Source organism: Juglans regia, chromosome 10 (assembly GCF_001411555.2).
Source record: "Juglans regia cultivar Chandler chromosome 10, Walnut 2.0, whole genome shotgun sequence".
Classification (NCBI taxonomy): domain Eukaryota; kingdom Viridiplantae; phylum Streptophyta; class Magnoliopsida; order Fagales; family Juglandaceae; genus Juglans; species Juglans regia.
Genome location: NC_049910.1, coordinates 20,414,669 through 20,430,590, shown reverse-complemented (window position 1 = coordinate 20,430,590; position 15,922 = coordinate 20,414,669). Strand labels below are relative to the sequence as shown.

At 33.2% G+C, this 15,922-nt stretch overlaps 2 protein-coding genes across 2 annotated transcripts; one reads left to right on the top strand and one right to left on the bottom strand.

Annotated features, from left to right (window-relative positions):
• Positions 1-693: 693 nt before the first annotated feature.
• LOC109014225 lies at positions 694-5,419 on the bottom strand. The gene is made up of 4 exons (XM_018996592.2): positions 5,160-5,419; positions 2,417-3,464; positions 1,113-2,315; positions 694-1,032 (listed from the first exon to the last, which is right to left on the bottom strand). The coding sequence occupies exons 2-4, from the start codon at positions 3,452-3,454 to the stop codon at positions 1,003-1,005; spliced, it is 2,271 nt and encodes a 756-aa protein (XP_018852137.1). The 5' UTR covers positions 3,455-3,464; positions 5,160-5,419; the 3' UTR covers positions 694-1,002.
• Positions 5,420-13,041: 7,622 nt separating this feature from the next.
• Positions 13,042-13,578, top strand: LOC109014228 (protein FAR1-RELATED SEQUENCE 5-like). The gene has a single exon (XM_018996601.1). It carries the CDS (start codon positions 13,042-13,044, stop codon positions 13,576-13,578), a length of 537 nt encoding a protein of 178 aa, XP_018852146.1.
• Positions 13,579-15,922: the final 2,344 nt, after the last annotated feature.

Genomic DNA, 15,922 nt, shown 5'->3' with positions numbered 1-15,922 from the left:
GGCTGCAATCCAATCAACGATCCTCCAAACTCAGAGTACGATCACACTCAAGGAGAGATGAAAAGTAAGATGAAAATTCTCGAGTAAATTTTCACTCTCAAGCACACATCATATATTCTCAATAATTTTTGGTTGAAACTCCTTAGAGAGTTATTAAATCGAATCTCTTTTATTATGAAGTCTAGAAAGAGTTCCAGTTGAGGTAAAACTCTGTTAATTAATGGATCAAGTCTGTCGCGAGAACGTCTTCTAACGAATTGTTGACATTTCACGATAACTCTTCACTGCAGCTTTTGATTTCAGTTCAATCTTCAATTCTGGATTTATGCAGATCCTTATGAACTCGATTTCCACATAACTAACTTATCTAAACAATCTTTAAGACTTCTAGATAAACTCAATGTTATTATAAATAAAGTCAATAATTATTTTATATTCATCCAAAAATACAAATATAATGATAGCATAAACTGTATCACTTAATCACCAAGTCCTGGCCAAACTCTTATATTTACAGTAATGATCCGAAAGCTTCAGCCATTTACGGCCCTGTAATAAATTTCAATCTCTTCTATAGGAACAATCATGAGTTGAAAAATGAGGCATACATAATGGATAGCGTAATTGGCTCAAACAAGCACCAATCTCCTTTTATTACTTGAAATATATATATATATATATATATATATATATATATATATATACAGCCCTTTAATTTCCTTTACATATAAAGAACTTTACAGGAATAAACTTTGTTTTAAAGTTCAACAATTTATGAATTTACAACAGAATATAACAAGTTGAAGTTTCTTAATACAGGAAGAAATTGGGATGTTGATTTACAGTTTCAGTATAGGAATCAAAAAGGGAAACACCTTGGGAAAAGTGGAAACTAAATGACCTGGAAAAGAATAAATTTGATCATCTTTAACACCATTATAGGAACCCATTCCAATCAAATGCAGGAGTGGGTGGATTTCAGACAAGGCAGCTTCCAAACTTCTAAGCTTCCGGTATAGGTGTCAGTAGTTCCTGGTAAAATATAGTCAAGTAAGCATAGCATCCCCCATATCAATACACAAAAATAATGAATGCAAAGATTATGAGATTACCTCAGAATACCTCAGATGGCCATGGTGTGTGTAGGAAGATTTAACGCGTGTTTCCCAGTTGGATTCAAGAGAGGTTGACTTGGAAGCTTGATTTCTAGTATTAATGAGCATGGCAAGTGAAGATCTTGAAGGTACATTTCTTGAGGAAATGACGGGAAGAGTACGCTTTAGCCAAGACTCAGATGGAGATTTTGGTGAAGGTAAGCCAAGAGGAAGGTATGGATAGCTGCTATGAGAACTTTCTTGATCACCTAGACTCATAGGCCCTCGGCTTTCGAAATTATTTTTCCCACCCACTTTTGAGCTTGCAATTGTGATAGAATCTTGTACAAAGCCAGCATTAACTTGAGTGCAAGATTTCTTATCATGCCGGATTTCTAAACCAATACTCCTATTGTTAACGACTTTCAAACTTGTCAGTGTAACAGAATCCTGAGTAAGGCCATGAGGACCTTTTGGATCACCTAATTTAACAGGCTGCTGGGTTTCGAAATGAATCTTCTTGGTATCAATTGGTTTTGAGCTCATCAATGTACTAGAATCCTGAATAAGATCCAGAGACTGTTTGGAATCATTCCTCATTTCCATTTTGGATCTGGCAGAAGAAGACAGAAAACAAGAATCAACAGACACTGAACTTACAGGTTGCACTTTTGTCTTTTCATCCACAACACTCAAGTACTTGAAATCTTTAAGTGAAGAATCTACAGAAGGCCTTTTCTCCAATTCGCTACATTTTACAGTAATCCCAAAACCGTCCCCTCTGTAATCAATTGACCCCTGCATATCTGAAGAACTTGAATTTGACTTTCGAGATTTTACTGTATGTACAGAATCAATATAGAGTGTTTTCTCAACCATGGGACTCGTAGAGCCTGATTCCCATTTGGTGTCCTCATTGGCCAATAATTCTCGAAAAGTTTTGTGGCCTTTACTGTGAAAATCTGACCCACTCACCCTGGAATTCACATCTTTTCCAGAAAAACCAAGAACTTCATGGAGAGACTGGGAAGATTCATTCTGGCAGGTCAATATGCCATTACCATGCAAACGCCTGTTCTGAGGTGATTCATCTGGTTTCCCACAATCTTTTTTATGAGCAGTTTGGTTGGATTCAATTCTCACCCGAGTCTTATCTTCGTGCAGCTCCGCTGATTGGTGTCCATCCAGTGATCTTTGCTCAGGTGCAGTATTCCTAGCACGCTATGGAAATAAAGTAGGTAATAATATTCGACATTGACTTTAGACATGACAATAATAACACAGCAGGAAAGAAAACAAGTAGATAGGGATTATCTAAATACCTGTTTATCCGACTCACTGAAAGAACCAGAATATGAAGATTTTTCTCTCAAACTACGGACCGTAGAAATGGGTACCCCTCTCTGCATGCTCATCCCTGGTGTACGATTTATAAGGCAAAAGGAATTTTTTAGGCAAAACCTAGGAAATAAGCCACAAATTCTAGATGATGAAATTTCAGATCCGTCAAAACCATCAGCTTCATCTTCATTTTCTTCCACGTCTATGTTATGGGATTGGCATCTCACAACATTTTGCATGTACTGATTAAGTGGATCATGTTTATCCCCAGCTGCTACCTTCTCTAAATGTCCCAGTTGCTCTCGTATAATAGGTTGCTTCCAAGTAGCATGTTGGTGTGTTTCAGAAGCCATTGCCTTTGCTGCAGGTAAGAAACGACCAATCATGATATCCCGAGTTTGTGGATCCATTGAGAAGGTTCCAGATGGTTTAACATCTGGACCATCCAAGCTACTCAACCCACTGGTGCTGCAGTTCATAGAAAATGATTCTGTCATAGAAATTGTGTCAAGTGCGTCGAAATAGGCCTCATCACCATCCTCTGAACCAAAACCCTCAAACTCCATCTTCTCATTGCAGCTCTCATATTTAGTCACATTTTTATCCATAAATGAAACGTGTTGAGACCTGGGAAGGAAGTTTTCTGTTTTGGACTGAGTAATACTTGTAGGTTTAGAACTTTTATCTGAATCTTGCTGTTTGACCTTTGGAACCCTCCCAGGTGGAAGCCTTGGAGTTACATGAGGCCGTTCAAGAGCAACATTTTGTGCTTTCCTTTCATCCTTTGGTCTTCCTGGGGTTTGCTCCCAGACAAAAGGAACAGTTCCTGGGTTACTCACTGGACCTGATTTCAGATCTGACTTGTAAACAGGAAGGGGAGGTATTTTAGGTAATGAATTATCAGTAACCCTTTTGTTTTCAGCTTGTAAGGAGGCCGCTGCTAATGGGACTCTCCTCACGGATAAAAGTGGCTGATAAAAATCTAGTTGTTTGTCTTCCAATAGATTCTTGAGATTCATCTCTTAGTTTCTGCAAAAAAATCAGCATCAGATCTAACTGCAGTCAGACTGAGCAAGATTGAGGAACAAGGGCCAAACCAGGGAAGAAATAACATATGAAATACTACAAATCCCAGTTCTATCCAGTGTCATATAAATAAATAAACAAAGGGGTAAATAAACAAACCATAATGCAGTCTATACTAGTGTTACACAGAAACTAAGACTAGCATAAACAGTAAAATTCATTTCTCTCTTGCTGATACAGGAGTGTGCAATTCTTGACTGGACATTAATGAGTTAAATAAACATAATATAAACAGGATGGTATAAAAAAATTTAAAGCATCTAGCTTAACTTAAACTTCAAAGTTACGTTGAGTGATAAGCATCTAGCTTAACATTTTTTTTACAGGGATTTTCTTTCCAAGACACTCCAAGTACTTTTTTTCAGTAATTTCACTGTTTCCAATGAAAATGAAGTTTCCATCTCAAGAAAACTAACAGATCGAAAATCGGTAAGCCCCATACTCCTTGTACAGACATGATAAGATTTGAACACTAATGGGACAATTGGTTATTAAGTTTGAGATTAGTGATTTCTTTGAGCTCAAAATCAGAAGCTAAGGCTATGTTTAGTTTTCCACTTATTTTCAAGTTCAATCTAAACATCTTTAAACAACCAAGAAAATGATATTTCTCAAAAATCTTATTCGTCTAATCATTATCTAGGTTTCCATAAAAAAACACAAAAACCAAAACAACCTTACAAAAATCCAAAAAACTAAAAGAACAATTCACACATAAATTGTATCCAAACAACTTTTCATTTTCTTACCCACTTTCACAACACCCAATACAAAACACATCTAAATTTTGTTTCAGGAGTTCAGGGAAATTCTCAAAGTTTTTACTAACCAAACATGCCCTGAAGTTATCTAGATACTTCAAGCCCTGTTTCACGAATAAGGAAATGGAAATCAATTAACCTAAAACCGATTTTTCATCATTATAGTTAAAAAAAAAAAGCCCAACACAACAGATATTTAAAGACTAATACAGTTCATTTTAGTGAGGTGAGATTCACATGTTTATGGACCTGAAGAAAAAAAATGAATAACCCAAACGGTTGGGGTTCAATTTGCACTCGAATTCTTATCCTTTATAAGCAACCAAAACGAATTGGTAAGATTTGACCAAATAAGCAGCATTGTTGATTACTCTCTACCTACGAAAAATCAATAATAATTGACAATTAAAAGAAGAAATAAAAGTTAAGCAAAGAAAACGCTAAAACAACTCAAATTCTTCAATCCCAAATGAACACTAACAGCGATTACATCAGAATCCTCTATACTACTACACCCAATTTTTCCCACAATACAATCTCATCAAACCCAAATTAAAAAGGAAAACGAAGTTTTTTAAAAAAAAAAAAAAAGAAAAGCAAATGCTTTATTTGAGCGAATACAATGAAGAAAATGTTTAAGAACACTTCAAACATCACACTCAAACTCCTCATCCCCGAGAAAGCAACTTAACGATATTCTTTGAAAGCATTCTTTCTTTTTGTGTAACTTAAAGAACAATCATTATTCATTCATACATAATCATCCATCACGAGCAATTGAGCCAAAGAAACATTACGGGCAGAGAGAGATATGCTCCGCGCTCAAACACACACACTCACACACAAAGAGAGAGAGAGAGGGAGAGAGAGGGAGAACCTGTGAGAAACAGCCGAACCCAGAAACCAAAGGGGCCTGGTTCTTGGAAAGAGCAGAAGAGAGCTCTAAAACTCAGAGAGAGAGAGAGAGGATAAACTAGTTTGAATTACGCATGTTTTTAACTGTGGTTGCAGAGTAGAGCTTGAGCCTGAGCCTACCCGCCCTTTTTTATTTATTCATCTGCGATTTGCTTGGGATCATGTGAGAGGAAGCTTTTTGTTTCAGAAAAAACCAGGAAAAGAGAGTATGAGTCTCAGTCACATTACATGCATCATTATAATGTGAATTGGGGTGTGAAAGATTTTGCAGTCAGCAACCCCGTCCCCATCACCACTACCCTACCAATTTCATTATTGATGATGTTAGCATATATGAGAAGCTGTCCATATCTCCTTTCAAGTGATAATGTTTTTTTTTTTTTTAATTATTTAAATTTATATTAAATAAAACTTTATATAACTTAATTTCATACATTACATTTATTTTAAAAAAAAAAGAATTATAACCGAACCTATGATATCAGTTTGTACAGATTTTTCTATTTGAATCAAGCATTTCTCATTTTCTTTTGTTTTTACTTCTCAATTGTGAGCTTTCAATCTTAAGGCACAAGTGCCGACATTGTACTTCTAAGACACATGTCTATTTAATTCTTCTCTTCTCCTTTAAGAAAAAAAAAAAAAAGCTATTTAGAAAACCAAGCATAGCAAGTAGCATAAAAAATTATTCATAATTTTACTATTTCTTTTAAATAACTGTAGAGAATCCCACGATAAGTGATATCATTTGACACAGACTTATAAATAAATTTAAATAAATAAATGGGAACACTGAGAGCCAAGCATACGACCATAGGAAAAACAACATAGAATAAGATATATAACGAAAAATAATTCAGAAAGTGACAATTTTGACAAGTAAAGCATCAACATCATAACTCAGAATAAATACATAAATAAATAAAAGGATCGATATCATAGAATTCATGAATATATTTCTTGTTTAAAAGAGGGATGACGAAACCTTTTTTTTAAATAAATAAATAATTTTTATCCTCAAGTTGATGAAGAATACCAGCCTGCCAGACTAAAGAATGACTCCAATGGGAGAATAATGGATTCCTTTGTAAAATAAAATATATCCAAGACTTAGTCCCGATAATAAAAATTTTTTATCTTATCTTATTTTATTATTATAATTTTTTTTTAATTTTTACATAAAATATAATAAATAATTTAAATTTTTTAATTTTTAAAATAAAAAATAATATTTTAATCAATACATTTCAACTCATCTCACTATTTAAACAAATATAAGACTCGATTTGAATATCTCATCTCATCTCGTCTCATCTTATATTATCGTTATAATTTTTTTAAAATTTCATATAAAATATAATAAATAATTTAATTTTTTAAAATCTTTTAAATAATAATAATATTATAATTTATATTATAATAATATTTTCTTTAATCTTTTGCGAAATACCTTATCTCATCTCCTAACAAACGAAATACCTTCCGTTCTCAATTTTCTAGTGAAGTGTATGATACAACCTAATAATCCACTCAAGCTCCTCATAAATTTCAATCCTTTTTATTAGCTGTCATACAAGTGACAGCAACTCAGGCACGTGGCAGCACACTCCTTTTCCCCAAGACAAAGTAATAGTATTTAGAAAGTGATACTCTCAACTGATTCCTACCGTTGAGATTTTTAATTTTTTTTATTCAATAATTCAAAAAATATTTTTAATAATATTATTAATTTTTTATTTTTTAAAAAATATTTTAAAATATTAAAAAATATATATAAAAAAAAACAATTATGCATTAACTCCTAACAGAAGAAACTGAGAGCATCGTCCATATTATTTATATTTAAATAATTCTTTTTATCAATTACTATTTACTATCTCACACTTCACACTGTATATTACATTATTCCACGTTTGATATAATGATCAGACATGTATGAGATATAGAGAAAAATAATGACTGATACAAGTCGTATAAGTTCGACCTGAGCCGTATAATTACACGGAAATTCTACAAAAATCTCTTGTAAGAGATCTAGCAAATACATCGAAGTCAGAGCATATATGGCTGATGAACCCTAATAATTACCATCCCCGAGATTGAAGTATCAATCAGTCAAAAAATTCCTTTTCACCGCAAGAATTCAAGTTTTCAAATTCAAAAGATTTGGTGATGATGATTGTAATGGCACTGTAATTACAATCATTATAGCAAATCACTTTTTTTTATTTGGAAATGTCCTAAATCTCTCATGCATGAAACCCTTGATTGATGCTAATTATCATATTCCAATGTTCTTTCACTTTCAAAGATTTGAATTATTACTTGGCGTTAACAAAGTTGTGGAAATTTTGAGGAAATCCATAGAGACCGTTTGTTAAATACATGTCAAGGTTAATCATCATGACACATTTACACTTATTTTCTTTTTCTTTTTAAAGTATGATACATATTTTATCAATAGTAGTGCTACTCTGCTGCTTGCATGTGCCAACTTTGTGTGCCGCTTAGTATAAATTGTAATTTTTTTTTACTTTTTATTTTAAATATTTTTTAAATTAGTTAAACATTTTTAAAAAATAAAAAAATATCAATACCCTAATAGTTATTTCCTTAATCATTAAGTAAAAAATAAAAAATAAATACATGAGCAGTTAAAATGAAGAGACAAAATGAGGTGGGATAGTAGCATTACTCTTTTATCAACATGTGCTCTATTTCTCTATCTTCAAAGTGACCGCTCATTTTGACTGTTATTATAATTTTAGATATTTATTAAACATTTTAGATCTCAGCTAGCATTGTCTCTATCTCTCAAACTTTAATTAACGTTAAGGCCTCACCACCAAAACTCGATTAGAAATATATATAGGGAAAATATTAATAAAAACGATACTCTAATATTTTAATACGATATAAACACATGGATGGTATTAGCATCAATGCAATGATGTGGGGTCGCCCATGCACCATCGTGATTCGTGGCCAAGTAGATCATCATGATCTGAATATATACAGTTTAGGTTAAAAGACGACCAAACAACGTACGTAATAAATATTAAATAATAAATAGGAATAATTTAGAGTTGTGGCCAGGTACGAAACAAATTGATATAATTTAGAGGGGTGGTCAGACAAAATGTTTTAAAATATGGCCTAAAAAATAAATTTTTTAATAGGAGATTGTTATAAAAACAATTAGAGTTTGTAGTTTATGGATCAAACCTTTCTATTTTATGGTTTTAGTAATAATCAAGTGTGGTTTATTTTATTTTAAAATGATCATAGCCATTGAGTAGCAAACTATGATTGGAGGGCGTAAAAGAGTTACGGATACAATAATGGGTAATGTTGAGAGTAAATAATTTTACATATATTTAATAAAATCAATTGGATTGAGATTGAGATATATAATTGGAAAAAGAGCGGTGCTACTATGCAGTCTGGACATGACCGCTCTTTATGCTGCCCAGTGCAATTTGCACTTTATTTTGTTTTTTATTTTTTGTTTTATATATTTTTTAAACATATTTAAATATTTTAAAAAATAAAAAAATAATAATACACTAATATTTACTCTCTTAGTTATTAAGAAAAAATTTTTAAAAAAATTAAATATATCAACAGTTAAAATGAAAGAATAAAATGACTAAATAAAGAAAGAAACTAGCATTTCTTTTTTTTAAAAAAAAAATAATAATAATAATCATGCTAGGAAGATTTTTTTCACCAAGGAAAAGCCTTTACAATATGTTCCTTCAGCTTTTCGAGGAATTAGGCGTAGAGTCTCAACTACTACTAGCATGAATGATCACCCATGAAAATGGACCAGCTGTGCTGTGAAAGTGATTGGCGATTGCCTGTAGTGTCCGAAAATCAAACCTCAAAAAGTCAAGACGCACAGTTTTCATTGGACAAACTTGCCTATATATTTTATCTATCCATTCTTCTTTCTAGAGATGTAAAAAAATAAAAAATAAAAAATAAAAAAATAGATGACTCGAATCGATAGATATATATATATTTTTAATTTTATAAATAAAATAATTTTATATGATTATAAATTTTTTATATTTTATTACATATATATTATATGTTAAATTGTTAATTAATATAAAATTTGATATAACATAAAATTAATCTTATAAACTTTAATATAATATTTGAATTTTGATATAACAATAAATTTTAATTTATAACATAAAATTAATATAATATGAAATTTTAATCTTAAACAAAAACATTAATATTAAGTTACTAATTTAAAAACTGGACCGAATCAAACCAAAATCAAAAAAATTGGAAGTTATAATTTTGGTGATAGGATCAGTTTTTAATTTTTTAAAACTGGTATATACGGTTTGTTTTCAAAATCTGTCTAAAACCAGACCGAATCGGATTTATTACACCCTACTTCTTTATGCAAAACTCTTATCGAATTTTAAAGCAAATATTCAATTAATTTTAAAAGACGTTACCGTTAGAACTACTATGAATTCTGTCACAAAGAGACAATAAAACATTAATATTTCGTTGGAACTACTTTTAAGATTTGAAATAGCAGTCTTAAGTTAAAAAGATTCTTTTGTATCACATACTAACGACCGGATCATTGAAATCTAGATCCATTTATTTGTCTTAATAGGTTAGAACAATTTACTTTTATTTGAAAGTTCAAACCAAAAAGGTTGGAAATGACGAGTTATTTGAACTGTGACTACGTGTACATGGACTAAGTCAATAATATAGCAAATCTAGTAGTGCTACAGACAGAGACAAATTTGTGCCTACCAGCGAACACCAATGTGGTAAAATGCTATGCCAGCAATTATATTAAAAAAATAAAATAAAATAAAATAAAAGAAAAACTAACGAAAAGGAAGAAAAGATCTAAGAGCATCCCCATTCGGATTCCTATATCACTATTATCCTTAAATTATAGGGAATAATTTAGGGAAAAGTTCAAAAATCCCCTCTCATCCCATTCTCTATTTTAGGATTTTGGTTTAGGGGATGAACAGTAGTTCCCTAAATATAGGAAACTACTATTCATCCCCTAAATCATTTTTTATTAATATTTTATTCTAATAAATAAAATACATTCTTCTTCTAATCAATTACATTTTCTCTTTTATCCATATTTATTATAGTTTTAAATAATAAATTTAAAAGATTACTAAAATATAAAAATAATAATTTTAAAAATATTATCAAACCCGTAAAAAAAAATAATTTAAATTTTTGTTTAAAATTTTCACTATAGTAATAGTTCAAAATATAAGAAAAAATATTAAGTAGTTAAATTTGTAAATGGAAGTGAGAGAAAAAAGTAATAAAGAAATAATAGAAGAATATTATTTTAATAGAATTGAGAAAAGATAGGGAATGAGATGTAGAAGATTTTTGAAAGATGGGTAAAATTTAGGAAAAAATTATAAGAAGTGTTCTTTTTAGCTAAATTATAGGAAATTTTATAGAGAATCCAATGTGAATGCTCTAAAGCGGGTAGAAAGCTTTTGCATTCATTCAAGCAGCATAAACCACTTCAATCTAGAAAACGAAAGGCAACCAACCAAATTTTGTTCTCTTTCTCGGCGTAATGCTACAAAAAATTTCGCTCTCGACTTTAGATTTCTTCCTCTCTCTCAAATTTCAGTTGTCAGTTTTCTTCCTCGGCATCGTAGCTCTGTCGTTGATTAGTTGCAGCAACCCACTTACCCACATTTCAACGTCGAACCTGGTAAGAGGCTTAGTCAATATACAAGAGGCCTGTAATGAAAAATCACAAATGCCTGTAGTGAAAAATGTCCATTTGTTTCATTGCGCGTAATTTGGTTCGATTGTTTTTAGTTGGGTGGCATTTGTATGGTTTATACATGCATAATTTGTCCATTTTATAGCTTTTCAAGTCTCCTGTTTTGGTTGTAAATTTTGGCATTAAATCTTTCTATAACATCAGTTTTATTTTTATGAGAGTTTGGTTATTCAGGTTGTATCATATTACACTTGGTTATTCAGGTGTCATAACTTGGTTATTCAAGTTTTATTTTTTTATTCAGGTTTTATCATATTATTCAGGCTGTATCATAAATTTTGGCACTAAGGTATCTAGAAAGTAGATCCCAAGGAAAAAAAAGCCACACCAAGACATTTAATCAAAACAGATCATATCTTTCTTGTCATAAAATAATAAAAAAAAAAAACAGCTTTCTTATACAAATCAATGGGTACTAACTTATCAGATTCAAAGTTAATAAAATACTATAGGTGTGTGCATCTTGTTTTCATTCTTGACAACCAACCTCATTGCTGAGGTAGATGGAGAAAGAGAAAGAAGACGCATCCCGCATAACAGCTCCTATTATCAATCCATCAACCCAAGTATTGTACACCTCTTTCAACAGTTGGCATGTGTTTATTTTATTGCACAGGTGGGTTGATTAACATTATGTTGCTATATGTTAGGATATATCAAGACCTCTTTATCCAAACTTTTCAAACTACATGCCAAGTTACTACGATCCAGTGCCTCATGCGTGGTTAGCACCTTTGTGCCTCCTCCAAGTGCCAACTCATATCCATGGAGTAACTAGGTGATTATTAGATGATAAAATAGTTCATGTGTTTTATTTTATGAACTTGAATATTTGGTCTAATTATTTATTTTTATTTATTTTTGAAAAAATGCAGCAACATCCATAGAGCTCTACTTCCATTGCCACGCCAAGTACTATTGCCCTAAGTAGTTCCGCTACCTTGTATAGTTCCGCCATACCAATGATAGGACCTCCTCCAACTTTTGCCCATATTCATGGAGCAACCAGGTGATGATTTCTTGGAGTATTTATTGTAGTTAGTGTGCTTTAATTTTCTGAACTTGAATTTTTGGTCTAATTAGTTATGTTTAAATTTTTTATGGAAAACTACAGCAACACCCATAGAACTCTACTTCTGTTGCCGAGTCAAGTACTGCTGCCTTGTATAATTCCATCATACCAATGATGTGACCTCCTCTAACTGTCTACTCATATCCATAGAGCAACCATGTGTGATTTCTTGTAGTATTTATTGCAGTTTGTATTGAATTTGAATATTTGATTCAATTATTTATGTTTACATTTTTTTTTTTTTGGAAAACTGCAGCAATACTCATGGAACTCTACTTTTGCTACAATGGATACTTCCGCTGCCATGCCTACTTCCGCTGCCATGTCTAGTTCCGCAACCAGTGTCAGCTTTAGTGTAACTGCCAGTTCTAGTTTACAAACTAGCGCTAGTGTCATTGCTAGCTCTTGTTCGGCTTTACCATAATTTCTTTCTCCGACATCTGCCAACCCATATCCATGTGGCAGCGAGGTGATGTGTTGGTTTTTTCACATGCTGTCTTTCATATTATCCACAACATATATTGTCATATAATACTTTTTCCCCATAATTTGCAGGAAAATAAAGTGCAGCAAAGTAACTCTGTTGAAGAAATTAGTGAGGCCACATTAGATTCTATAGAAGTTGAAGTGCAGTCTACTGCCTCTTTGGGTAATACGGTTGATACCAAAGAGGCTTGCAGTTCCAGGTCACTTCATATGGAGCCTTCTGATGGGGGTGATATCACTGAGGAGCCAAAGCTAGGGATGCACTTTGAGTAGGAGAATGAGTTGATGACTTACTATAAACATTATTGAAAACGATGTGATTTTGGAGTAATGACACAAAAGTGTAAAACGGAGAAACATGAGACTATGAAATATGTCACTGTGGGTTGTGCTCGTGGTGGCAAGGCATGAAATAGGGCGTCAAACGTCTCCAAGCCACGACCAACAAGCAAGAGAGATTGCAAGGCAATGATGAATGTGATGTTAAAGGATGGGAAGCTGTGTGTCACATCCATATTTAACACACACAATCATGTGTTCAGTCCAAGAAAATCCAAGTTTTTCAGATGCAGCAGAGAAGTTAATGAGTCTATTAGAAGGGTGTTGGATACAAATGATCAAGCTGGCATACAGATGAATAAGAGTTTCCACGCTTTTGTGACTGAGGCGGGTGGATTTGAGAACGTACCATTTGGAGAAAAAGATTGTCGTAACTATATTGATAAGGCACGATACCTGCTCGTTGGTAAATGTGGTGCTCAAATGTTGTTTGAGTTTTTTAGAAGGATGCAATATAAAAATGTGTTTTGGACGGATGCCCGTAGTAGAAGTGCCTGCAACTACTTTGGAGATGTGGTAACATTTGATACCACATACCTGACAAATAAGTATGGAATGCCATTTGCGGCTTTCGTGGGTGTAAACCACTATGGACAATCAATCATTTTGGGTGCAGGCCTTATTTCAAGCGAGGATACAGAATCATTTATATGGTTATTTAAAACTTGACTTGATTGTATGGATGGAAAAACATCGAATACTATTATTACAGATCAAGATCCTGTAATGAAAAATGCGATTGCCATTGTCTTTCCTAACATGCGGCATAGATATTGTTTGTGGCATATATTGCGAAAGGTCCCTGCGAAGTTTGGTTCTCATGGTCAATACAAATGTGGTTTGAAAAGTAAGTTGCTATATTGTGTCTAAGACTCCCTTACAATCGAAGAGTTTGAGAATTCTTGGAACAACCTCAAGGATACGTTCAACCCGATGTAAAATGCACCGTTTTGGAGAAGCCGAACACGCCATTTCAAAAGTTTCGAAACGCACTGTTTTGGAGTAAGTAAAACGGTGTGTTTCTCTCCATGTCGGATGTCGTCCGCAACAAGTGATGGAAGCCTCACTCTTACTCAAGTGCTCGTAGCGTGTTGGGTGATTGAATCTAGGGTTACCTCAAGGCAACACCAAGATCCGAATGGTTGGAAGATGAAAATCAAGACTAACTCGAGCTAGCACTGAATTCTCGAAAATTAAGGTGACAAAGCATAAGTTTCACTTTTATTGAAAATAGCATAATAATCAATTATAATGTAAAACCGAAATAAATAGTACTAGGGTTTGGCTAGCCCTCCCCCAATTATTCCCTCCAATGACTTCTTTTGAAACCATAATCCCAAAACAAATCAAACTCCTAAATTTAAGGAAACAATCTTATCAATTGCCTAAAATAAAGAAAACTAACTCAAACAAATTAACAAATAGATAATCTCCCTAATTTGAAGGAGATATTCGACCAACCCTCTAGCAACCGCCTAATCCCCTAAAATCAAGGGGTTTGCCTCCTCCCCTAAGTTCAAGGGATTTGCCAACCAACCCCTAAAATTAAGGAATTGGCTAACAACTTGATCCTCCTCTAGTTGACCTTGTCCTGGGCGCCCAAGAACCCATCACCCGATCCATGCATTCACCCCAATGCCACCCTCCTAGCCTCGGCACGCCTAGCTCTCCTAGTGGCATTACGAATGGCACTTCTTGGATTTCCATCAACAGGCCTGAGTCGTGCCTGGTTTTAGACATTTCCATAATCAATATATAGCTAAAGTTGGAAACTAATTCTTGAGGAAAACCATAGTTGCCTCTTTTTTTCTGTTAAATACATGTAAGCACGTATTAAAGGATTATATGTTTATTATTTTTTATTATAATATAAGTAGACTTAGGATTAAGGTCCTTTTTGGATAGTGAGATGAAATGAGATGGTTTTATTCGGAAGTTGAAAGTTCAATAAAATATTGTTAAAATATTATTTTCTAATATTATTTTTATTTTGAGATTTGAAAAAGTTGAATTATTTATTATATTTTGTGTGACAATTTAAGAAAATTGTAATGATGAGATGAGATAAAATCGTTTCTGTATCCAAACGAGCTTAAAAGTGTCACCACAACTTTAAAAATAGTATACATTGGAGTATTTCCCTGCTTTTTGTCTCATGCCCTGTATTCCGGGAGTGAGTCCTTAACCATATTAAACAAGAACTAAAATAATATCTTTAGTAAAAAAAATTAAAAAATGTCGCATTTGTTTTACAAAAATCTTCCAAGAAACTAAATTGAATGCCAATCAAAATCTTCTTAAATTTGAAAAATTCATTGGTATCGCACTTATCTCACCATTTTCTTCTAATCACGCTCTCGTTTCATCTATTCCTGATCCTTGGCGCATAGTTTAAAGTCTTCTAAGCAATAACAATAAATGAGTGAGTTTTACAACTCAATAAGTAGTGAACTTATTGTTGATGAATAAAAAATCGCACAACAGATCAAAATGGGAAAAAGAGTCATTTCCGATATGCTATGACGATTCAGACCTCAATCGGTGTGGTCTGGAGCCCCCAACAGTGATCCGGTGTGACTGTACGGTGTTAGTGTGTATCTCTATGGCGGTGAAAGGAAAATAAGTGTAAAGAAAGTAAAGAGAGATTAACACACAGATTTACGTGGTTCGGCATGTTGCCTACGTCCATGGGGAATTTAGGAGAGGGAAAAACCACTTCAATATGCTTATTTACAACCTCTCATAGTCTCTTATTTCTTACTGTACAGTGGAGATCTTGAATATATTTGCTGAAGAAGACCCCCTCGATGGACCTCCCCTTCGAGAGGTTGAAAAAGAATTCGAAGTCCCCCCAGTCGTATGGCCACTTGCTTTTTATCTGACCCACTTTTTGCTTGCGCCTCGGTAGTGGTGAGGAACGTCCACTTTGCGTGTCAGACATCTTCCTTCTCTTTGCACTTTTTTCCTTCCCTTCCCGTCTTTTCCTCCTAACACCTTCACTCCCTTGTCCCTT

Coding starts and splice junctions, on each gene's coding strand:
- LOC109014225 (XM_018996592.2), bottom strand. CDS start 3,454: ATGAATCTCAAGAATCTATTGGAAGACAAACAACTAGATTTTTATCAG. Junction 2,316..2,416: donor TCAGTGAGTCGGATAAACAG/GTATTTAGATAA, acceptor TTATTTCCATAG/CGTGCTAGGAATACTGCACC. Junction 1,033..1,112: donor GCCATCTGAGGTATTCTGAG/GTAATCTCATAA, acceptor ATATTTTACCAG/GAACTACTGACACCTATACC.
- LOC109014228 (XM_018996601.1), top strand. CDS start 13,042: ATGAATGTGATGTTAAAGGATGGGAAGCTGTGTGTCACATCCATATTT.